General features: G+C 40.2%; 1 protein-coding gene across 14 annotated transcripts; it reads right to left on the reverse strand.

The window, feature by feature from the left end:
- Positions 1–213: 213 nt before the first annotated feature.
- Itpr (Inositol 1,4,5,-trisphosphate receptor) lies at positions 214–24786 on the reverse strand. 14 transcript variants are annotated; one of them, XM_043425081.1, is made up of 39 exons: positions 23781–24786; positions 22493–22696; positions 19101–19171; positions 18878–18993; positions 18699–18785; positions 17769–18402; positions 17170–17381; positions 16445–16918; positions 15759–16060; positions 15538–15658; positions 15266–15441; positions 14931–15086; positions 14701–14851; positions 14410–14545; positions 14186–14212; positions 13354–13862; positions 12514–13278; positions 12314–12429; positions 12051–12186; positions 11705–11962; positions 11057–11074; positions 9860–9937; positions 9317–9437; positions 8822–8964; positions 8356–8543; positions 8146–8257; positions 7252–7365; positions 5966–6083; positions 5500–5874; positions 4947–5245; positions 4165–4824; positions 3713–4028; positions 3281–3618; positions 3030–3210; positions 2574–2666; positions 2347–2507; positions 2053–2218; positions 1746–1906; positions 214–1650 (listed from the first exon to the last, which is right to left on the reverse strand). In XM_043425081.1, the coding sequence occupies exons 2-39, from the start codon at positions 22588–22590 to the stop codon at positions 1408–1410; spliced, it is 8430 nt and encodes a 2809-aa protein (XP_043281016.1). In that variant the 5' UTR covers positions 22591–22696; positions 23781–24786; the 3' UTR covers positions 214–1407. The 14 variants fall into 14 exon arrangements, with proteins under 14 accessions (XP_043281016.1, XP_043281014.1, XP_043281015.1 ...); XM_043425079.1 differs by having other exon boundaries at positions 11057–11071; positions 14398–14545; XM_043425080.1 differs by having other exon boundaries at positions 7252–7362; positions 14398–14545.
- Between the last annotated feature and the right edge of the window lie 948 nt (positions 24787–25734).

Genomic DNA, 25734 nt, shown 5'->3' on the forward strand with positions numbered 1-25734 from the left:
TTAATAGAAATAATATGGTTAATGCCAATAATTATCCTGCGGAAAAACGTGCGTGCCAGAACTAAACGAGAAATGAGCCTCTGGTGAGTATTTGAAAAGAACGAAGAATCAAAATCCAAACGAGCAACGACTAGTCAACTCTCATCCTGGAAATAGCTGGCCGAAATATTCGCAAGATAGATAAGGATGTTCGTGAAACATTTGGAATCCATCTCGGTTTTTCAACATTGAAGAAGCTGTGAGCTTTATTACACGCTATTGGCACATAGAATTGAATGTGAAAGAAATTTAAACAAAAAATCGTATTTTTTATATCAGTTATAACAAATAATATTAATATTATTATTGATAATAACAATAATAATGATGATAATATCGTACACAATGATACAAGTCTATAGTTCGAACGTGATATGATCAACTTTATATTCTATTTACATAATTGAACATTCGTAACATACGAGAAAATCTTTCGATCAACGAAGAAGTGACTGATTTCATTGTTCTTTTTCGCAACATTCAATTTGTATTATTTTCGACGAATTCACATTACTTCATCAAATCCACGAAAACGGGAATCCAAAATCTAGTAGAAAAAGAATCTCATAAACAGCCCGACAGGTGCACAAGATGTTAACCTTGCGTATTTGAGAAATAAAAAAAACATGAACAAGGACTGTTTTTATCGCAAGTGAAAAACGAGATATAAAATTTAAAAGGTTTCGAAAATCTCGACGATGAAGAGAATATAAAAGAGACAAAAAATAAAAGATCTATTTCTCTACCGACCTTATGCATGTGCCGCACATACAATTTTCAACAATTACTAGATAAAGACGTCGATAAAATACGCAAACGGTCAAACCCTCTACTTCGTTCTACTCTGTTCGACACATTTTTCTTTCTCTAAATTGTTCCCTAAGTTTTTTCTTTCATTTTGATATTTAACGATGATTGTCCGTTAGAAAAACAACAGTTTTTTTTTTCTCGTGCCATCATCGAAAATGCGCATATCCGAATGATATTTCGCGTTACAGTTAACATTCTTAAGTATCAAGAGAGCTACAGACAATGATTATTTGTGGCATTCGATCGTTCACTCTCTTTCTTTCTTTTTCTTTCATTCGACCTGTTATTGCAGTTGTCAAACTCGTGTCTCAATGTAGTTGACTCGGTTTTGAGGCTCTATACAAAAAGTGACTATCTTATTCGGACCATCGATTTGTCACTTCGACTATCATGCGCCTCGAACTCTGCTCGCCCTTCTGCTCGTGTGTGCTGCTTTTGTTTTTTTTTCTCTACGTTTAACACACATCGGTAACAAATTGAGATCTATAACGGTGAACATTTGGATATACCTGAGATATATATTATGTTTGTGTGTTAAAATTGAAACGATAAACGACTTTACGGTGCTGGATTCTGAAGGAACGCCGATGCAGAATTGAGCAGACCGAGTCGTTGTTTCTGTTTCCTCTGCTCGGTCATCTGGTCTCGTAATTCGGTAAGTTGTTGCGAGAGACATTTGACTAGCTGTTGAGTCGATTCCAATTGCGATTGCAAACTTCGGAGCTCGACCTGTTCGCCCTCACCTTCATCCGCAGCGAGAGACTTGGCTCTCAATCGCGGGAACCAATCGAGATTACGATCCTGTTTGAAGGCACATAGAAATTAGACACCAGTTTCTAAGGAATTTTTATTCTCACGTGATCTCTTCGTAACTCGAAACTTCGTTGAACTTTTACCTTGACCATGGCATAAACATAAGACTCCGGACCCGTGAACTCCGTCGGATCTTTAACTTTAACCAACACGATAAAGTAGAGAAAGTGCCACATGTTGTGCTCGTGCTTAACGTGCTCCTCGAACGACACCGTTTTGTTGTCGAATGCCGATCTGTTCAAGCCTGATGGACAATTACGACAGAAAAAAATTGTTATAATAATATTTTATAACCCCTTGTTTCCAAGGAACGTATATTAGAAACTATATAGCGTAAGTGTATCAGAAAATAGTTTAAAAAATTGAAAAGAAAATCATGTTGATACTTACCGCAGATGAAGCATGTGTTTTTGAGGATCAGCTCCTTTTGCTGTTTCTCGGATCTCAGGTCGGCAAACGTATCGATTATGACACCAAAGATCAAATTCAAAACGATAATAATGACGATGAAGAAGAACAGCAAATCGTATACGACCCTGGCCACGAACAGTGGTTCCTGAGGGAAGAAAAATTTCATAAATTCCTTCATCCAATAATGATCCAACAAAAAAATATTTTCAACCGCTGATTTTTTAAAGGTTTGAGGTGTGAATGTCCCTTCAAAAAAATTGTATCGATACTCACGGTGCTGGATGGTGCTCTCAGTATATCCCCGATACCACCGCCGTTTCTCAAACCCTGATTCATCGTAGTAACGATACACATAATTAGAGAATCACAGGCTCTTTCCTTAAGCTCTCCACCGACGCTAACCAGCTCATCGTCGTCAGCAGTTTTCTCATTTTCTGCAATTAAAAAAATTCAAGTTCAAACGTCATCGGTTTTCTGTCTCGGGTCTGCGACGTCTTTACCTTTCCGAGTGTATCGCGAAAGCGTCTCGGTTGCTTGGCAATTTTCCGTGTCTTTGGCATCGCAGGATTTGGGTACTTGGTCGGTTATTGCGGCTATAATTTTAAAAAATCAATCATATTTCTTACCTCAGGAGGTTGAAATTCTTAATTCAGAGCATCTGACAATATAAACGAGCAAGCACTTTAGAACTATTCACGGGCTATCGATTTTCAGCCCAATTTTTCGCATTCACTGTATTGGGATGCTAATTTCCGGTCGATAGCATTGTGAAAAATGTGGTTTTCGGTACTTAATTCGACAGAACTATTGATAAAAGGTATCAAGAACTGTAGAACTATTTCGAATGCCAAGAGAACTTCACTCAGAGTGTGAGATGCTGAGACTTGAGATGCTAACTGCGCACACATAGCAAAACGTTTTTACACGCATGAAAAAAGGTTCAAACAAATACTCACGAATAATTTCCTCATCGACACTGACCAAGAAGTCATCTTTGAAGAACATATAGCCAATAATGGAAAACATGTAAACGAGAATAAGCGCGAGTACTGCTGTGAGGATGATGGATCGTCCGTTCCTCGTTACTGATCTTATCACATTGAGCAACGTTTCCTCCCGATAAACAACGTCGAAGAGCTTGAAAGAAAAAACGAACGATTAAAATAAAGTTCGGAAGGTTTTTATTTGTTATTCAGAAAGTACTCACCAAAACGGAATAGAAGAATGGATGCATGCAGATACCGAGGATGCAAAAGATGAGGTACGCCATGTGATACCACAGTTCAACATTCATAACAATTTGTTCCGCACTTTTCGTCAAGGTGCCCTGATTCCCGATGATACTTATCATGTGTACAACTTTGAGGATGACAGTCAAGAAACCGAGTAACCAAAGCGTAGGTTCGGGTCCGATTGAAAAAATCAATCTCAGAATGGTCGAAGCGACGAGGGTTCGAATACCAGATTCACGAGGCAAAGTAATAACTATGACAGCTGAGGAAAGCATGACGGTCCATATGAGACCCGAAAGGTGTGGAATGAGTTCTGAAAACAAAAAATTATGCGTATCATGACAAAAACAAAAAAATCAAGTTTGAGTTGCTTTTTTTCTAACTTTCTGCTTCCTCGTTTTACTCACTAGGCACGGAATCGATGAAGGGATAAAAGAATGCTACAATGAGGTTTATGAGGACTGCACAATTGAAGAGAATATTACTCCACAGAGACATGTAACTGCTCATCCAGAAGAGCATCGGTTGACCTCTCAATTTTTTTTGCCACTTCATCTCGTTGAACATGTCCTCGGTTCTTTCGAAAAAGTCTGACACCTTCGAGCCCTGATCGTCGCGCTCGGCAGTATTCAAAACCCGCAATTTCGTATCGAGCGTTATCAATTCACAGATTTCTGGTATCGGAAAAACTATTTGCTCCAAAGTTCTGTCGTGTCTCACGATCTGTGAAAAATAAATGAATGGAATTTCGTTTAAATCATTCGCATAATCAAAGATTCAATGAATTTTCATTCAAACGTAACTTTTTCTCGACTGAAAGCTTGTAACGAGAAAAAAAGTTTTATGAATAAAAACTCACTTCAATTTGTGCCGTGTGAGTCGCATAGTACTTCAAAGCTTTGTTCGTTTTTGGATCAGCGTTATTGAGTTCGGAAGGTTTAAGCATAACTGCCAATTCTTTGTGATGTTGTGCCAATTGATGGCACAGAATATAAATATTGTGGCCGACTTCTTTGGGAGAAACACCGTCGTCGCCGTCCGTAGAGGCATCGTCAGCGTCGCCCTCGTCGTCCAGAGATTCTTGATGAAAAGCTCGACAGGCAACGTCGACCAATTGTTTCGGATTCATATTGTACATTATTCTCTCAGCGTTCTCGCTGTCTCCTCGGCTCTCCATTATCGCGAGTAGTAATTTGCTGGCATTATTCTTCAATTCGAGGACCAAATCCATTCGGGTTTTGCCCAAAGGATTAATGTCGTTGAGAATTAAAGCGGTTATAATATCGAGACCGTTCGACTCGTGGGTTGCAATACAATTTTGATTATCGTGACAAGGCCCTTGACAATACTCCGTGAGGGTCTCGAGGGTTTGATTAATTAGCGCAACATTTTGCTCGTTTATGTAAAGTCCAAGCAATCCGAGTCCGCCGGTCGTCGAACCACAAATGCAATCCAAAAACATCAGAGTCTCCGAAACGAGGTTGAAATTCGTTTTGTTGTTTTGGTTGCGAAGGAAATTCTGTACGGAAATTCTCAATTGTTTTATCATTGTAAATAAATTATCGTAGTAAACGCACAAAATTCTCGATTATTATCGAATCTTATCAAAAAATGAATCCGACAATTACTTGTGGCACTCACCTGCAAATCACGATTATGATTTTCGCACAACAATTGAAGAAAACGAAGAATCGGTTGCATCACGAGAACCTTGGTGCCAAGCTGACCCTCCTCCCTTTCGCTGCCGGCTCCACTACGATGCCTTTCAAGTTTTTCTGCAAGCATATCCTCCAGGGCATACCCGAGAGCCGGATTATTCGTCACGTCATCACCAGAAGCGAGATTCCGTACGTTACCGTAAGCTTGAGCGGTTGAGGCCGCTGCTTGGTTCAACTCTTCCCTCAATTCTTCGGTTATTACAATACCATTCGGTTTCCCAGCTGCAATTATCAATAAAAGAAACGGAAGTGGTGTAATCATTATTTCCGGAAATGATGAAACACAAACATTCGTAAGATGACTAGGTAAATCGTTGAACTTGGAGAAATTTTATGACGGTGTATTAACCCCCATCACCGCGGATATAGTTTTATCCGGAGAAAGTATAAACTCGACAAGCCTACATCGGAGCTGTCAATCCACTTGTCCCGAGACTCTGCCGAGTCTCTCTTGATAGTGCAATGGTAAAACTCACCAGACATTCGTTTTTTCGAAATCTTTTCCAATTCTTTGCTCTGCTCCTTGTCCTCGTTAGCTTTAGCCGCAATATCAGAAGTATTGACCGTTACGGTGGACTTAATTTCTTGCTGAGAATCTTTCATCTTATCGTAGAAGACTTTGAAGAACGATTGGCTGAGCTCTCCGGCCATGAGTTTGGTGAAAACACTCTTTTGAATAATGGGATTTCCACCTTCCAGCAAAGCTATACCGAGTTCGACAACTTCGACGAATATGGAGGGTGAATGTGTACTTTTGATGACGAGTTCAACCACGAGGTCGGATGCTCCCTCTCGATCAAGATGACTTTGTACTTCGTGGAGAGTTCGTCCGGCCCGACTCAAGATTTTCGCTGTACCGATAACAGTATTTATAAATCAGTCAAATTTTTCATTTCACATTTCAATTACCATGAAAATCTACGTGGAATGTGATTTTTTTACCTCCAGGCCCGTGAGTAACAGCAGTGGTGCAGGTTGCTCCAATCTCCACGTTATCCGGCTTCTGAATGAATGATCTGCCGAAGTATCGAATCAACAAATTGTTCCGTAGCGCGTCGCCCTGAGAAAAAATGTAAATGGGAAAAATGAAATTTGGAATTTAAAGAGGAAGCATCGACGTACCAATACTCAACTAGTTTCATATAATACACGAGGATATAAATATACGAAGGAACATTTATGACAATAAATTCATCTGCACGAGTTTCATTTACAAAATTGTACAGAGTGTAGAAAAAGAATTATCGATGTGAACAGATATCTGCTTTAAAAAAGTGGTCGAGGAAAGCACACCCTCGAATCTGCATCTTTTGTGGGAATTTTCAAGGCGTGAACTCGAGTCGTGCACCGCGTTTATACAAATAATTGGACAGTTAGGAATATCGTGTTTTCTAAAATTCTAAGCAAAAATTTCGAAAGTCATGTGCTTCGAAAGATCGTTAAAAATTCATGGAACGAAAAACTTTATATTTACAAGGTCCAAGGAAATAGAATCCGAAAAAAAAAATCATTTCGACAGTAAAAACTATTACTTTCTCGATATTGACAGGTCATTTCACATGGTTGCAATATTTTGGAGAATTCTATGTCCGTGAGGAATGGAAAAAGGAGTACTGAGACCGCTATGTCACTACAACGCAAACGCGAATTATGAAGTGTGTGCATTGGGTCGAACTACGTATTGGTACATCTTTCGCCTACAGGGGGCGAGAAAACTCATCAGAGTATCCCATCGAATTGGCAATCTAGCCGTTGAAAATAAATTAAACGTAAAAAGAAAAAAAAAATTAGCCTCCCCGAAAGATTTAAATCTTTCGTAATTTACAAAATTTCAATCGTCCACAAAGTGTGCACTCATCACGGGAATTTCTCCTCCCATGAAAAATACTCGTCGTAGAAAATTAAAAATTCGATAAATAAGATAAAAACGAACTCATGCAAATCCGCCGTATACTTACAGTCTAGGATCAGAGTGTTAACAATTGCATGCAAAATAGTGAAAAAAAAAAAACATTCATCACGACACAAGACACAATTAATGAGGTGGCGTTCACAGAGTAGCCTCGAAAGCATGACTCGTGTATGTGTGTACTTCCTACTATGTTTTGATAAATGTGATTTTGTTTTCTATCGGTACTGAAAAATCTTACAACCGTGAAGGTTTGTGTAATTACACTTTTTCTGATATACGAACGGGCTTGCCTACAATTCAACGTTTCTATGATTACCCTCTGTTGCTGGGTCATTTGCGGGACATCAATTTGTTCAGTAACTTCTGTCCCCGAACGCGATTCGTTCTCCTTCTCCTTTTCTGACGCCTGCTCCAAAATGTCCTCAATCTTCTTCGCAGCATGAAAACACCCCTTACCTACAGTTCTATTCTACGAGGTTTACTCACCCAAAACACACCACCCCCGATACTTGGAACAACTCTTGGCTCAACGAGACTCAGGGTAGATTTTTAGTTCACTACCTTAAGCTTCATCAGGTTCGAGAATAGCGATATGGCTCGAAGTTTCACGTGATTCTAATCAGTGCGTATTAGAATCATTGCCAAAGTTCAAAAAATCGATTAAAACTTGAGTCAAAAGTCGGAGGAGTCAAGATCGAGTCCGAAAAAAATGAATTTATCGTTTTTAGCATTTCTTACTATTGAGAGATCCTCGGAAACTTCTTCAAGGGCGACAAATTCAATTACGATCAAGTAAATAAAGTCCTTTATGGGGTTTCTAAAACGGTGTATCGACGATACAGTCTGGAAGCTCAAAGTAATCACAAAACTGCATCCACCCTGTGATTATTTCTTTTGCTTTTTAGTTTTTCTATTAAATCTCGTATTCGTTATGAATTAATATTGTTTGCCCGTGTTTATCTCCACGGTTTGAACGAGATACACAGCAACAACACTCGTCGTACCCAACAAGCTAAAGAAGAAGATATCTAACGAGGCAACGTAGCTAATGTGCGATTGTAAGAGAGTAAGAGCGCTTCGTAAAAAAACAACGAATCTGTGAATTCTCGTATATTGGATGATTTTGCATGATATCGCATGATTATTTGTTTTTGTTTCTTTTCGTATCAAACCCCATGCAAAAAAACGACGAAAATTTGGATGGACCAACCTTTTCACCGTATTCTGGATCGATAGCCATCATTTCTCGGAGAGTTCGCAGCACTTTTACGCACAATTTTTCCTCCTTTTCTTCGAGAAGTCTTTCCGTGTGTTTTATCAACCTGTGGAAATGATTATTTAATATTATGAGAAAATTCCGGCATTGTAAAAAAAACTGAAATAATAACGGAGTGAAAAATTCGATGCTGCGTCGTTTCACCTTCGAATAAAGCCACCGTTCTCACATCTTTTCCGTGATTCGGTCGCTGCTGGAAACAGCAATTCGGGTCGGTATAATATGTCAACGAGCAGAGATAATTCCGACTGTACCAAAGGCTTTAATTGTTCCTCCAGCAACGAAACTATGTCCTGCAAACCCTCTATTATACTCCGATCCAGACGCATCAACTGTGGACAAGAAACAATCATGGATTAGCAATGAAAATTGAGTTGGCGAATGGAAAAAATTTGACAGTTTACAGATTTTTTGTCAAATGATAGAACACGGAAAAAACCTCAGACTCATTTTCAAATTTAATTACGTGTATTGGCCTCAGCTGAAATTGCATTTTTAAGAATAAAAAATTCGTCTCCAATTTTCGTCAGTTGTTTTTGTAGAACTGAGCAGTTTTTTACAGGACCCATTTTATTTCTTCTTCTTTCAATAATTATTTCCATAACATTACCTGACTTTGGCTGCGTTCAACTTTCGGTTGTTTCGCCGCCTGAAGCCACTTGCTGGTTTGTCGACTGAGCATTGCAGCTTTGTTGAACATCGTCGCGACTTGACTCTCCAAATCGGTCGGGATCGCAATTCCTCGGCCTTTGGCTATACTCGATCAAACATAAAAAGAAGTTCGTGTTACTAGCTAGAACACATGTAAGAACGTATTCCAGGCACAAGGTGCAACCAGAAGGGAATATCACTAATCATTTTCAATACTTCAATACTAAATCTGAAATAAAAATCAACCATTTTGAAGTTTCTATCGAATAATTTTTCATTTTTTTCAAACCTATAAGTATCAATAACTGTTCAAGGCACTTCCGTCACGATTGACTTTTTTCAAACTTCCGGCGGTTTTCTCGAAGCATTGAAAATGTTTGCTGGCTGGGAATCAACGGAAGACCGATTTTTTTTCGTTTTTGTTTTTTGATAACTCTTCGTCGTTCCAACTCACCGACATCGGACAGTGTTCTAATACAATTTTCAACGCTGAAGCGTTGCCCCGCATTGAGCCAAGCGCACTCGGACACTTTGAACGCAGCGTGTAGCAATTGCACGAATATCGGTTGTCTCGTCTGGCAAATGAAAAATTTTACAAATATTTCTTAATTTACGGCTGATGGATCAGAAAAGGACATTTAAAAGGAAACACTCACAACACACAACTGGTTTTCATTGAATTTAGTTTGCATCGCGTATCGGGTAAGTTATTCTTTACAAAGGAATTTTGAATATTAATGATATTTACAAGATTCGATCGAAAATGATTGGGTGAATCCACGCTGAGCAAAAACTTTACTCTCTCATCGACATTTTCCCTTCAATTTTTATTAATAAAAATTCCTAATGAAAACCCTCGAAAAAACTTTCAACAGGTTTAAAAACAACTTGGCAAGTTCGAAAGTGGGCTCTGTATAGTTTAGAAAAAAGGATGAAAAATGAGAGATTAGAAATCTTGTCGTTTCGAGACTGCTCCACACGGAAATGCTTGACTTACATAGCCCGAAAGATCAGTCTCGCTGTTCCTGTTGCAATCCTTAAGACTCCAGAACAATCTGGCCTCATGAAGATGTTTCTATCAGTAAATCACAACCCAGCACCATACAGAGTGAGAGAGACAGAGCACGGGAGACAGTTATAGAGGAGGAGCGCAAGGGTGACCCATATTTTGCGCCAGGCGAAATCCAGTCGCAGACCGGAGTCGTTCAATTCGAGTACCGATGATTTCATGCCAAAAACACAGAACATGCCGCTGATCGAATCAGCAATTACCAAGCACACGTACCGTAATTCGCAATTCAATAAAAAAAAATATATATATTTATATAACGCGATCTACTCCGTCTAATAAAAAAAAAAAAGTACAACGAAAGCATTGTATCTGAATAATCGCTGTAAGGGCGATGGAAAGCGATCTAATTCATCTAATGAAAAACAAGTTAACGAAATAATCGAATTTTAGATTCTTACAATTGATTCGTCAACTATTCATTCGTTTTTAGACGAGCTCCGAACGGACGTTTTTAGACGGCTCAAAGCAGGTCAAAATAATTATCAGTTAAAAATCAATTTTTAATTGTCCAGAAAAGATTCTTGCTGCAAGGAATTTCGTCAAAGATTCTCCATTTCTATTATACAAGTCCCATCACAGAGTGATACGAGTTGAATCGAAAGTTGACTTCTACTCGAAAGTTGATAAGAGGAAAGCCAGCCTGGTACATTTCTAAATTTAAATAGACCGATCAATAAAAACGGATCGATGATTTTTTCAACGTGTGCTTGATGTACACCATAACTGAACGGTGTTCTCATGCAAAGCGTTTATATAAAATATGATAACGAAATCGTGTCAACGACGTAGAGACGTATTGTCGGAACGACGAAAGAAAAAAAAATAAAAATAAAAATTCACGAGGAATGTTTATTTTTCAGCTCTCGGGTAAACAGCTTTTTACAAACTATGAAATACTCTATCATTCCTATGTTTATATCTGCGTTCATCGTTATTACTTCATTGTCTTTAAATGAATATTCTTTTAATATATATACTATGTACATTAATTTATGTATGTTTATTTACACATGTGTGATAATTATGTACACAGCAGGTTTATCGAATGTTTAAACACATTAGAATTTTCTATAACAAGTGCCATATCTATAATATTTTAATCGAGCTGATCTATAAATTTACCTCCATTTCGATGAACTTCTTTCGACAAGCAAAACATAATTGAAATGGAACATTTTTTTACTAAATGGAACACAGCTATTAGGATTATCGACGAATCTCTTTTTCTTCAATAACTTGAAACTGTTCTCGTGAATTTCAATTGATTCATTCTACATGCGACCCATTGAGCCCAAGCATTATTTGATTAATAAAAATAAATTGGAACCACCGTTTCAACACCCGAAACGTTTTTAGTCAAATTGAAATAATCCTAAAATTATACCATATGCAATCGAGGGGTTGACGTTGCTGGATTGTTGAATTTTCGTTGTTCAATCATTTTTTGCGGGCTCAATCAATAATGATTCCATTTTTTTATTCGTTCATACTCGAATTTGTAAAAATATGGCCAAAATTAGTTAATTCATGGGAATTAAAAGAAAAAATCATCGCATTCCAACGACGTTCACCACGAAGGAATTATAATTCCGGCAATCAAAATGGTCATATTTTCTCATTGATTGTTAATACAATGTTTGTTAAATAAGCAACGATAAATGCATTAGTGATCGTTGTAAAATGCATTATTACGTGAAGTAAATGCAAAATGATGAATAACCGAAAATATATTGAATTTAATAAAATATGATAAATATGTTTTGGCAATACCTGTACTGTTGTGCTTTGGTCGGAAAAGGGGCTACTAAAGAAAGTCGTTATGATGTTCATCAGGCAATTAGTGACGTAATTTTCGAGCGAAATATCAGCGTGTTTTCGATCGTGAGTAGAAGTCGCAATGAGACCCATATCAACGATGAAAGATTTTTCAAACAGCGACCACATGTGATTCGACGTATAAATCTCTTTCATCTCAACTTCGGTGTCGATGTAACAGTGATTGAGGAAATTTATATAAGCCTCTTTCACCTAGAAACAAGAAAGAATGCATCGATCGATTGTACTCGAACGCATCTAAGAATATCAGAAAATTATAAGCATAAGGATTCTGACTTACCTCTGGAAGACAATCCGGATGACAAACCATCGCTGTGATGTCATCCAACGGCAGCAAGCTGTGACATTTTATTTCGGTATTTACATTCTTTCCCATTGTACAGCAAGCGAGTAGCTTCACCAATTCAACGTGATATCTAAAACAATTCGTTCAATCTGTTTTCAAATTTCATCTCACTATAATCGTTTCAGTGGAGTAGAATCACAAAAAGTACATAATTGATCAGCTTTTTCAAAGTAAGAAGTTTCCAGTCGTAAGCGTACCTCAGCGGACTACTCTCATCCATACGATGTCTCTCAGACCTCATCATTTCCACGAAATGGTTGAAAGAAGCTCTATCGTTATAAAAAACAAGAACATCTTCGCCTGCCTGAACCATCTGTATAATAAAAAATGGGGTGAAAAAATTGACTACGTTTTGATTGGGGGTGCCAGTCGAGTATCGAATATTGAAAATAAGTACCTCTTGCATCACCATTTCTTGACACTTCCGAATAAATTGATTTTCCGCTTTGACGATAGTTTGTAGAAATTTCAGGTATTGGACGTGTTTACCATGCGTTTCGATGCAATGTACAAAGTGTTGAATGACTTTGGCATTGACTTCGTTGCACAGTGTCGAATTGTCCTGAAAAATGGCACAAACTGTCTGGGCTTCCCTGATTCCAGGATTGAGAAAGAGATCCAGTTGTTTGTGCAACAAAACTTGATTTTGTTGATTTCCGAGGCAAAAATTTTGCAAAAAGTCATGAGCCAGACGCATGAGTTCGTTCATTCTAACATCCTCTTTGGCGTCGAAAGGAACTTGAAGCAAATCCAGGACAATGGTGTGAACACCGACGTTTCTGAGCAATCTCTGCTCGTGCTTGCGAGGCTTCGTTTGACCACCGGGCAAAACTTGAATGCACAGTTTGTTCATTCTTATCAAGATTTGCTGAATTTTTTTGTATTCTTCGGCCTGATCCGCGTGAAGAGGCGGACCAACGTCGAGATCTATCGCAGAACCCTGTTTTTCCAAGGAAGAAAGTTGAGGCGGTGCTTTGCGCGGGGTCGTTCCTTCGTCCTCGTCCTCCTTGTTGCTTTTTTTCTTTTTACCACCGTGCTCTTCCGTTAACTTTGATTTGTACACCCAGAGTTCAGACTTTTCAACCGATTGCCGAAGGACGTCGAGGTCTGATTTTATTTGCTTGTATGATTCGACATCGCTGTCCGAAACGAGCAGTTGTACCTTGAATTCAAAAATGAAACCGATAACGTGAGTATGAGCAAAATGACGGTGCAAAACAGCGTGTAAATTCCGTACCTGTTTGAATGCTTGCAACACTTCCTGTCGTTGACTGAAGTGTCGGAACAGGAGGTGCAAAGCTCCCGAAACGAGAGGCGGATAATCGTGCATAGCAAGATGCAATAAAACTCTGAGAAAAGTTCGACCTCCCTGACCATCAAGATCGAGAGCGACACACTCGTCGCTGCTACCAAAAATCCCTTCGGCTTGTGTACCGATCGATTCCAGGTCGATACCTTTGTGTCCGAGGTTGACGTCGCCCGAGCTTTTTTCATTCTCATCGAATTCCTGCTTGAAAATGCTCAGCAAACAAGAGATTCGATAGTCCAATCGTACATCGAGAATGAATTGTAATATCTCGATAATCTTAAGTTTCGTGTCCATGACTAGAGGATATTCCTTTTTCGTTGAGGGCTTTGGTCTTGGGGATGAGGTACTTCCGGCGATCACTTGACCCGCTGTCCCGAGTGTCAGGCTCGTCATGACGGCGCCCATGTCACCGATGCAACGTAAAACACCGCCTTCGGCTGTGATTGAATCGTCAATGAAAACAAAAAACGGATGTGAGCAACGCTTCCACTCCCTGAGAAGAGAGACCTTAAGAATTATTGGCTTTTTGCCAAAATGTGTAAAATATATTTACAGGTTGTAAAACGTACGAAGAATTTTCCTTCGATAACACTGGTCTGGAAATTGTACTTTTCCCTTCGTTAGACAAACTTCTTCGTAATTTGACTGACATTTTCATTAATTTCGCACAGAAATATTCTCGTTTTTACCAGTGTGATCAACGATAATTCACTGTTTTCTAAAACGCAAGCAGCTACCTTAAGAAAGAAATAGAACGTACCTTGTTCCTCCGAATCCATCATCTCAGCTGATTTAAGCATTTTCAAAATAAGCTAGCATTAGTAACCAAACTACAAATGTCCAGAAACTTTCCATTCCATCGTGGATTGTTTCACTGAACCGTAACTCAAGCGTCATTCAAATTTTTTTGATAGTGTTATCGAAAAAAGAAACTTGCCGTGTATACCGCAATACCGTATTAGTCGGACTTACAATCAATTTCACCTGTTGGTATCTTTCCATCGGTGCAATCGCTTTCGGACACGCAATCCAATATGTTTAGCAGTGTTTTTGTTAATCTTAAAAGATCGCTGAAACTGTAGAACCCGAAGTATATGAGGTCGCGAGCGAGCTTCACAACCTGCAGGTAAACAAAAATGAGGCAACCGTTATCCATAAACTATTCAATGGACGATTGGACAATCTCCTCCAAAATAAAAAAACAAAAAATCATACTTTTTGTAAAAACAAAAAAACGCTTTTTGCTACTATTTGACAGGGAAAAGGAGCACGAACCTCGAATGTGAGTTTGTTCTGTTCCTGATCAGCAAACGTCCACATTTTTGCAACAACATTGCATAAATAATCCTCGACGAACACAATCGTAGAATTGAATCTCGCGCGAACGGCTTCCTTACTCTCGTCAGGCATTTTATTCGTGTCGTAACTGTTTCCAGAAAAACACGTTTTATTTGGTCCATGGAAACTTAAAATCAAAACTTTTTAAGGAAAAACTAAGCACTCACTCATTGATGCTCATTTTGGATGGGATTTCGGACCAAAGCCGCGCATATTTCACTGGAGTCACAGGCTCTTGAGGATCACGATCAACGTGCAAATGCAACATGAGTCTACAGAACGAAGCCCTTAAATCGTAAGGAACCGTCTCATCTTCCATACATCTGAAAACAAAATATTCGTTAACCTTCTTGGATATCTAAAAATGAACTCTATACGCCGTTCACGCTCTGTACGACGATCAATTATTTATTTTTATTTGACTGATCTCAAGTTGTGTAAAAAAATATGGGGAAAAACTCGTTTATTGAGCAACAGTAGAATTACTGGAACTAAAACTCACTTGAGAATAAGTTCGATGTCCAAATGTGGCGAAAGATTATTCAACGCCAAATACTGACGATTCAAGCACATGTTGCTGAACAAATTGAGCTGATGCCTATAGTAATCGAGGATCGCAGCATCTTCGACATTTCCCATTTTAGCACCTCTCGATAATTCGCCAAGGGACATCGATCTCTATAGGAAATAATGAAATTTTAGAAATGAGTTCAAAATTGTCATTATATTGTCTGTCCGGTGAGTAGAAGTAACAGATTTAATAGAGAAACGAACCGTTGCATCATTCCAAAGCAGCCAAACTTCGAGCTCTTCGATTATTGTTATGTGAGGCTCTTCGTTTTCAGGCCTGCCGTCAATGTCTTCCTCCTCCACTTCTACACGAGTTTTCATTATTCTATTAGGGGAGGAAAAGATTTATGAAAAGATTTTTGAGAGAAGGAACTTTGAAGCAAAACGAAGTCGTGAGGTTTGGATTTCTTTTCATCAAAAGTTACCTCGTGTCTATCAATATATCTTTGTTTTTATCGCTCAGAACACTTTTGCAGATCAATTCTTGAGTAACGGCGATAGCTTTTTTGTTCGATATGCACAGATCCGAAAGATAATCCAAGAAACGAGACTCCCAATTGTGCATATTTTTTCTAACGAGACCAACAAATGTCTCAATCTCAGCAGCGGTAATGTGCTTCTCGAGTAATTTACGGTTGTTATGTAAAAGCGCCGTTATCGTGTCCTCGGCGAGAATATCGTAACCAATTTGCTTCTGCATAAAGGCAAAGTGTTTTGCTATGTATTCCTGAAAAATAAATAAATAATCGTTACCAAGAATTCTTCAGATAAAATATGCACAACCCAATTAACACGATACATAAGCAATTTATAATTCGTTCAAATGTCAGCGCTAGTATTCATCGGTTGTTCAAAATATGCAAATACATTCGGCGTAAATTTCGAGTTATGATATGTTAGGAAAATGAGTTTAAAAATATTGAAAAATATGGAGCACCAATCTAATTGTTATTCTCATTATTGAATGAACAAATAAATTTCACACAAATTCCAAATACTAGCTCGTTACCAAAATAATTTTAAAATTATAACGAAATTGTATCTACAGGTAATCAAAAGATTCGTGTCCGAGTGAAATGATAATTCCATTCAATGATTGGAGCGAATTTACCTGATTTTTTCGATAATCTTGCTGGGAAAGCCTGAGTATACGGTAACAGAGTCGAAACATATATTTATAAGGAGCGTGTCTGGGATCACTGAGCTCTTCGATCCGAAGGAAAGGTCCCTCGCCTTCGGCTGACTCCAAAAACGGTGCCTGAAGTATTTTAAATAATTGTCCAAGAATGTATTGTTCCCTGAGTAATTTTTGTCTGTCCCTATTGGCATTAACGACTATGAGTTCGAGAGCTTCGGATTTGTTTTGCTCGTTTTCCAAGCAACCTATGAAATAAACGATATCCTGAAGAAGACTCGTAACAGCGCGTCTCTCGTTGTGCGAAATAGTTCCTGTCTCAAGTTTTCCACTCATTCCAGCGAGAACTTTGCAAGCGTCGTTGGCGAAATCGAGGTCACGAACTTCAACGGGAGAAACGGATCTCAGGGCAAATGCTTCCTTGTCCTCCTTGTTTATTGCACATCCGACCTAGGGCCCGGAAATTCAAATCAATCTCCACACCGTTGGGAATAAAATTTGAAAAAGTATTTTTAAAATTTCAAAAAAGTTCATCACGATTTTTCGTTCTAATGAAAATAGACGAAAAATGGTAAATTTAAAAATTTTCGGAATAACAGAATATTAATTAGTAAATTTATGTAAAGTAAATCAAAATTGCAGTCGGTCAATAACAAATTCTAATCTTAATTATTCATTATTCGGAAATTTATCTGACGAACCTTCGACATAACAGGCTTTTCATCGTCCTTATCTATAGGGACGCTGGTTGAGTGCACCCAAGTGTTGGTACAAATGTGATGAAGTCGAACAAAGGAGGACTGAGGCACAAGAGAATCACCTCGAGTCAAAGTGGTCGGATCGAGTTCGAACAATGAGCTTATTTCGTTGCTGTGCGGCACGGATACGAGCCGGTAAACAGGTCCCGGTATTTCTGAACAAAACAATTGTAATGTATCACAGAGCATTTATGAAATTATTTTTAATGAATCTATCAACGAATTAAGAAGCGTGAACAATTCTGTGAAACTTTATACCCTTTCGTTTATAAGGCTTTCCAATTCAATGATTTTTTTGCAACTTGTTTATTCTTTGAATGGCTCCATTTGAAGGCAAATTTCCGATTTTTCGTTTCACGGTAATTGGAAAAACGTTTTGGTTTTAAAAAAATCGAAATAACTATTTTCGCACAAACTTGACATACTCTGAAGTGTTTTATAAAATTTTTTGAGATTTTTGCCTGCACAATTTGAATGATGCCTGCACAAAGATAAATGTACTACATGGACGAAAGGCTCGAGAGGTCAAAAATTGTTTGTACCTCGTTTGCCTTTGGTGGTTTCTCGTGGTTCATCGGTGTCGATTTCAGCAGCCAAGTATTGTCCAGTAGCGAGATGTTTGAATCGAAACAGAGAGTTCCAGTGGCCGGCGCCCCCGCGGCAAGGGTCGTGTTGAACGACTTCGACCTCCCAGAGGGCTTTGCTGCTGGTGGCAGCGGTAGCGCTCGTCCTTCCAGTCGTTCTGAGAAACACGTGATGCTTCTTTTTGTACTCGTCCATGGTCAAAAACTTTTCCTGCTCAGCGTGAAAGAGTCTGACGACATCGCCACCCTTGAGAATCTCCTCTTGGTTCTCCCGGTGTTCCATGAAAAGTGTGACTTTCCAGGAAGTAGAAGAATTCACTACGTTGACCTCCTTGCATCCTGGATTATCGCTCAACTCGTAATTCGCTGCGACGTGCAATCCCTGCCTTCCGGCATTCACCGGCTCCATTATGACCTTGTCACCAACAACCACGCTGTCGCCGTCGCTTCGCAATTTGTAAAACGGCATTATGTACAACCAGGAACCCTCGTTACCGTTCGCGTCGAGATAAACCCTCATCGCGTTCTTCTCCAATAACGCCGGAAGTCTTTTGTTCACCGTCAGGTATTTGTTTGATTTGAGATGAAGTAACTAAATGAAAATACAAAATATTCGTTTACTCGTTGCGGAATAATGCAAACTTTTTATTCGATCGTTCAACAATTTTAACGAGTCCGTTTATTCGAGATTATTTCGAATCGAAAAAATCTGATCGGATCTTCAATGGACTTTGAACATTTACGAAACGTTGCGAGGCATTTTTTGGCCTCGTCGAAATATTATGAAAATTGGTATGCTCGAAGGGCGATTTTCCATTGCCACTGGATCGAATCCTGGTTCTTGAGATGTGTAAACCGTTCCAATCGGCTAGCAAAAAGTTCGTTTACCTGAACGACGTTTCCGTAGGAAACGACGCTCCCCAGCAGCTTCTTATTTTCCGATTCATTTTGCTTTTTCTCGATCTCTGCGGCATGCTGCAACAAAAGGTAGAAAAATTTAGAGCTTCAGTACGAGAGAGCAGGGTTCGAGGGTTCGAAAAATCGAGTTTATCATTTTCTGAACTCACGTGAAGTCTTTTCAGCAGAACAGCATCGGTGGATGAGCTCGCGCTCTGTTTAGCGGCTTTCCAGAACTGTTTCTGAGCCGAATACCGGTTCATGGGGCATATTTTGAAGAGGCAATCTGAAGCGATAGAAAAAGAGTGACGAGGAATCTCGATTTTTGTAAGTCGTCAATAAATACGAGGCCGAATGGGCGAGTCCGAAGAGCAAAACAGCTCGGAAACTCACCTCGAAATTTTTTCGGTGGATTGTTCAAGTCCCCGGCTTCGGGACAAACGACGCATCGATCGTCCACCAAACTGCAAGCAGATAAGCCTTTTATCGTTAAGCCTCATCAGAATGCAATTTTTCATTCGTTCCTATCGGAACAATCAAACACAAAGACAAAATCTCTCTCCCATTCGAAGGGCCCGGTTGCTGGCAACCGTTCGACGAGGACTTGAGCGGAGATTAATGTATCCTGCCTGCATGGGCGAGGGATGGGAGCGAGGAGCGAGATCGAGCGAGCACGACGAAAGCGAAGCTCCAAAATCCTCGTCTCGTGACTTTCGAAGTATTTGCGAGCTGGCTCGTTACAGTCCGAAAAAAGAGCAAGCAAAGTAAAATTGAAAATAGTTAAGCTGAGAGTAAAAACTCGTTCGGTCGAGTGAGCTCGGAGCAGCTGTCAAAGATCGTAAGTTATAATGCAGCGAAGAAACCAGGACGCGTCGACCGAGCCAGCGGCTATCGGAACCGGTCAAGTTCACGCGATAAGCTCAAATCCCCAAAGTCCCCGAGCCCCGTAACATATTTCGTCAAAAAAACATTCCTCTGGTGTCTAAATATCGACTCGTCGCACTCGCAGCGAATAAATCCGCGAGTGTTTTCGTCCCGATAGAAAATTCGATCGAGCGAAATCTCGGAAAGCCGGTCAATCGACCGAGCGCACGTCGACAGCGATTTTTCTCAATTTCTGTGGTCACGATCGGTGAGAACTCGGTTCAAACGGAGACACCTGCGCGCCGGCCCCCACAGTTTCCTTCCTCGCTGAAAATTCAGTTGAACGATTAAACAGCAAGATTTATAGAGCGCATATCAACGGAAAAAATGAGTCTCTCGAGTCCCGGAAAATAAAAGCTCGACGAATCGAATGGCTCGGATCGAAAGCCAGTCCGCGAACGAGCACACATCGAGAAACATTAATCAAAGTAAAGAATGTTAATGAACAATGATTAGGAGTAAAAATAAAAGTAGCCAGGTCAAATTTATTGGAAGCATAAATGAATAGCGTCCATCGACAAGTCCAGCTGCAGTTTTATCCTTTTTTCTCTCTCTTTTTTATCCGCTCAGTTAGGACACGAACGGAGGTTTCTATTCTCGTATCGTATCTCGAGAGGTGCTCGGTATCGAGGATTATCTCATGGCAAAGTTTGTTACGGGGCGATGTCAAGTGCATACTAAAGAGAGAGAAAAAAGTAAAGAAAATAATGGAAAAAAGGGAATGGACGGGACGCATAAACCGTGGAGGGAAGGCGGGGAGGCTTTTATCGTGCAACCCTCTGTATTTCTCAAACGGTTAGACGCGCCCGGATTCATGTGGATGATATGGATGGACGGTGGCACGTATGGACGGCAGAGCGTTCATGAAGAACGTCCGTGTCCCTTCTGGAAAGGAGAGAGAGAGAGAGAGAGAGAGCCTCCCTCCGCGGTGAAACACGCGCTCGGCGAGCGATCGTCGTCGCGCACGGCGACACACACGCGAGCTCGCTTCGTCCATGCAAATTTAAATATATATACGCGGCCTCGATATTCCGATAGTCGAAGGTGCGAAGTTTTGATCGGCGCGGGGATCCCGGCGCTCGCCAAACGGCCCGAGCGAAGCGAGCGGGAGGAGCAAGAAGAAGAAGACGAAGCGCGCCTATTCCGCTCTCTATAAAAAGCGCGCCCGGCAAAATTTTCCTCCTCGTCATCGCTCACCATCCGTCCAAGAATCTCGATTGACATTAGTTAATCGCAATGAAATCGATCCCGCTCAATACCCGCCAACAATCGCGTATGTCCAACGCGAAACGAGACGAGCCGCTTTTCCCGGACGAAACGGATCGGGAAAAAACATCGATTGGATGCTCCCTGCTGGGACAATTCCACGAAGCGGAAAAGACAAATTTTTAGGATCTGAAATATTTTAAAAAACACGATTTGAACCGACACTATTGGAATTGAGAGGAGTAGAAAGAAATTGTTAACGAATCGAGGCTCTTGATCTTGATACAATGACATTCGACGTTGAATTCCTCGGACAATGCTCAGAAACCCGGAAACGCTAGTGCAACTTGCCGAATCATTAGATTTTTAGTTATCTTTAGATTGAGAACTGAGCAAACGAAATAAGCTTCCGGAAAAGACTTCTGAAATCGAGGTTTTGGTGGAACCAACTTTCCGTCACATGCACATTGTGTAAAATGTTTCAATTTTACAACCCGAGCTAGCACAAAAGCAGATGATAATCTCTTAATAAGTGCAGAATCATTCTAGAAACCTTTGTTGCTCTGTGACGCTTGCTGGAAAATTTTCCTGAACAAGTGAGTGATCAGGGCTCAAAGTGTACACGAATGAATTCCACAGGAACCTTAATTCATTCACCGTACTTGCGGCTACGTTAGAAAATGATCTCGTTTTTTTTTTATTTCCAAAATTCTCAATTCCTACAGGAAAGGTAATTCATTCACTGTATATGTTACAACGGATCTCATATTTTTTCATGGTTGAAAGTTTTTTCAAATTTTTTAATTGTCAATGCAAATGTAGAAAATCATTTAAAAAACTACGCTCGTCACGACCTTTTAATACTTGGCGTGCCTTTTTTACTTTTTGAAGTTTTTTAATTTACTGCGAAAGGCTCGATCGCGGAATGGCAGGAAAAAGAAGGGAACTTAGTTTCACGGGATTTCGAAGCGGTCTGACGTGAGAATAGAAAGCTGAAGGCTCTGATGGAACGCGCGTCCGTGGATGGGGAGACGAGAGATTAGTGAGATTTTCGGGAATGATTTTCTCGACACGTTGGATCCAAAACTAATTTTGGAGATATTAAAATCAGCCTGAAATTATTGGACACCGGAGACACCGCGTCGGGAAACGAAATTTGAGCTGTCAGAATTGCAGGAGCAGCTCGAGTCCTTGTCGCGAGACCGATGTCGCGTTTCCTCGCCACGACACCCGATCCCCGCTGCCCGTTTCCGGTGGGAAAGTTGTTCGAGGAGTGGGAAAAATTGGAGGGAAAGAAAACGTAATTGTTTTTCGGAAACTCGATCCTTAATAAGCGACGAGCCAAAAAAATGGCATCAAGGAGAGAATGTTTTTTCTTGGGAGATTTCTCGAGTTGCGTGGCCGAAGGTAACACGATAGCAGTCGCATTTGCGAAACTGCGTTTGTAAGAAAAGCCTCAGTTTTTCTCTGTTACAAAGGAGAACATAAAGTATTTTTTCCTCGCATTATCATTATGTCGTGCTCTCGTTTTTCTTGCTTTTTTTAACGAGGAGATGAGCACTCGTCGAAGCGTTAAATTTTCGCTCGATCGGGTGCGCACGCGGCGCGCCGAGTCACTCTCTCATTACTCGACGATCTACGTATAAAATACTCACCCCAACGTGGAAAGAAACCCGGAGACGTTCCCCTCGGCGTACAAACTGACGATGTCGCCGAGGTGTAGAAAACTCGCCGATCCCAGTATCTCACCCATTTTCTTGACGTATCCGGACAGACACTCTTTACGACTCTCCAACAAATGTGGAGCCTCGGGAGGTTCACCTCAGTCCGATACTTCGAGCCTCATTTCGGTGTCCCTGCTGAAAAACGAAAAATTCAATTTCAGGCAACTCACTTTTTTTTTGTTACAAAAATAACTGATCGACGATAAAAATCATTGGGAATGAAGAATTGGACAAGTTTGAGAAAAAATGGAACGCCAAAAATTCGAAAAATGAATTCGAGTTTTGAAAGGTTCAAACGAGAGCAATCGATGCGTTGCTTCTAAATTCTAAATGACAGGGAGAATATTATTGCAGAATTTCTGAGCACGGAAACGCGTCCTCCGAGGACAAAAACATATTTTCTAAGCGTGATTTTGGTCGTCTCGAATCGACTCGGGTTTGTTTACACAATTTCGCGTGATAATATATTGCTTTGTTTACACTCGTGTCTTCATTATTCGTCGACGGGTTGAATGGTTTTGCTATAAGTGACGATATTTCAATGTCCGGATTAAATTCCTCAATGCTGGTTGACACTAGCGAGCGATACGAGCGTTTGTTTTGGGCAAAAGTGCATTTTCGGGCGGCCATAATCCGGGAGTTTCCGACCACGAGGCTCGCACGCATGATTGCACTGCTGGTAATGCGCGCACTACCAATGCGCGCCTCTGCCGTAATAAATGCGAGAAGAGAACGAAGGAAAGAAAAAAAATGAAAGAAAAAAAAGAGCTCGAGTCTGTATGCAAGCAATTGAAAAAACAGTCGATTGCACTTTGAACGAACGGATCGCATCGAGAACCCGGCGTGCTTTGTATTTCCACTACGCCAGGGTGTCACGAAAGAGAGAGAGAAAATACACGCTCACGCACACAAACGTATTTGACGTCCTTCTCCGTCACTGAAACCGACAGCTGAGCGCAATGTTGAATAAAAGAACCGGTATACTCTTGAGCTCGTTTAATATATAAGTATACACGATTTGTATGGGGCGTTATGATCAATTGAAGTCGAGGATTTACACAAACTAATAACCCGAACGAAAAAAAACGCAAATGTCACGTTACGTCCGTGCCCGCTTTCCTCGTGATTTATTGTACCGTGATTAGGATAGTCCGATGTACGAGGGACAACGAAATAGGGGCTCGAATAAAAACAACGGAAAAACATAATTCTTACTCACCTCCTTTCGAGACTTTCATTTCCACAGTAGCACGCGCAAGGCTCACGACATTTTTGAAGCACCGAACTCGAAATAATAGGGAGGAAGCTTTTTGTAAGAGTTCGATGTTTTCGTGATGACTACATCTAACGATTATCGGGTTTTTTTTATTCTTCGTTACTTGTTTATAAGGAATGAAAACAGGCGAGTGAAAAAAAAATCTTGTATACTCTTATCCAACCGAGGAGAGTATAATTTGTGTGTTATTCGGAAAGCCAATGTCAAAGCGCCACGAGAACTCTTGAGTTCTCCAAAAACTCGCTGACCAACGACGATATTGTTGTTATTATGTGTGTGCACACACAACTCTGCTCGATTCGTTTTTATTACTCTCCTCTGGAGCTTTTGATACTTTTCTCTTTATTGCACACACGCACGAAGCGATAAAGCGTACACTGCTGCTATTAAAACTCGGTGGAGATTTCCTTGAAAGTGTGTTTATCGTTTGTCCTCTTTCGATAGTTCTCGTTTCCGAAATCCCAGGAATTCCTCATTCATAAGGCACACTCTCAACTTTTTCACGTCACGCACTAATGAAAAATGTATATTTTTTTAGGCGGTGAAGGAAATACACTTTTCAACATTCGCGCGCGCGCGCGTTCTCAATGTGTTCGCACGCACCAACAAAAATTTAAGTATATAGTTTTGGACTGCAGCGAGAAAAAGACACAAGCCAGGGGCAAAAGAGAGCAAGCTGATCGACAGAGACGCACGAGGATACCGGAGAAACCCGGAACTCCGAAGCTCTCTTCAGTTATCCACAATTATATTTCTCAAAACGTTTAAATTACGTACGATTCAAAAAAAATAAGTATGACGTGTTTCGATGGTTTTTGATATTTCAAAGATTTCGATAGGATTAGACGAAAAGATACTGTTCTTTTATGATCGATTTGTATTCGTAGTTTTTTTTCGATAACAGCACTCAACACCAACGTGTCACACGCGGTGGTTCTGAGACAACTGAAAGCCCGCCGCGAGCCACCTATCCGTGGCGCTCCTTCTCCTTCCAGAGCCGCAGAGCGACGGGGAGATTAAAGAGTAGGGAGAGCACTGGAGGAAGAGCCACATATATCGCCCCGCTCTCACTCTGCGCGACTCCCTCGCTCCCTCTCGCTCTCCATCCCGCCCTCCCTCTTTCGTTAGTATCGCGCTCACGGAAAACCGGCTGCTCCAAAGCTCCCTCTTTTTTCCCTCCTCCTTTCTCTTCTTCGCGTATATTATGATCGTTTCTCGAAGGCAAAATTGTGCACGATATGGCGCTGCTGGCCTCGTCGTTGTGTCATGACTTATTGAAAATTACATTTTGCCCAACAATTAGATAAAGCCGACACGGTCATTTAAATAAAATATCCCCATAAACCATAACCTCCAAATAAATAAAACACAAAAATTAACGAACATGTAATCAAATAAAATTTTTCTGCACTTTTCCATTCTGTTTCCACGTGGTTAAATTTAAGATGGCGCCAGTCAAGTGTCGTGTTGACTCAAAAATGACTTTGAGACGAACGAATCAACAAAATAGTGACTGATGATGTGTCGATAGTAAAAATAAGTTTATAAATTTCGTGTTTAAAGTCAAGAAAAGTGTTGAAACACAAAAACGATTATATTCCACATCTTCCATATCATTTTCGTTCTTCAATAACATAATAACAAACATGTGATCGAAGGTCGTCACTGCGAAGACATAATATACGAATCGATCTTTTTTATTCCTCTCTTGTGCTCATTATAGCTTTTTTCAAACCAGCATTAACGTTTGTGTTTGCGTGAAGAAGAGCAGAAACGATGAGACTTATACGCACACATATGAACACACGGGCGCGCACAGCAGCATACCACCGTGTACTAATTTATTCATCGACGTCGACGCTAATCATTATTGCGTAGAGCAATATATCTATATTTG

This window comes from Venturia canescens, chromosome 7 (assembly GCF_019457755.1).
Source record: "Venturia canescens isolate UGA chromosome 7, ASM1945775v1, whole genome shotgun sequence".
Taxonomy (NCBI): domain Eukaryota; kingdom Metazoa; phylum Arthropoda; class Insecta; order Hymenoptera; family Ichneumonidae; genus Venturia; species Venturia canescens.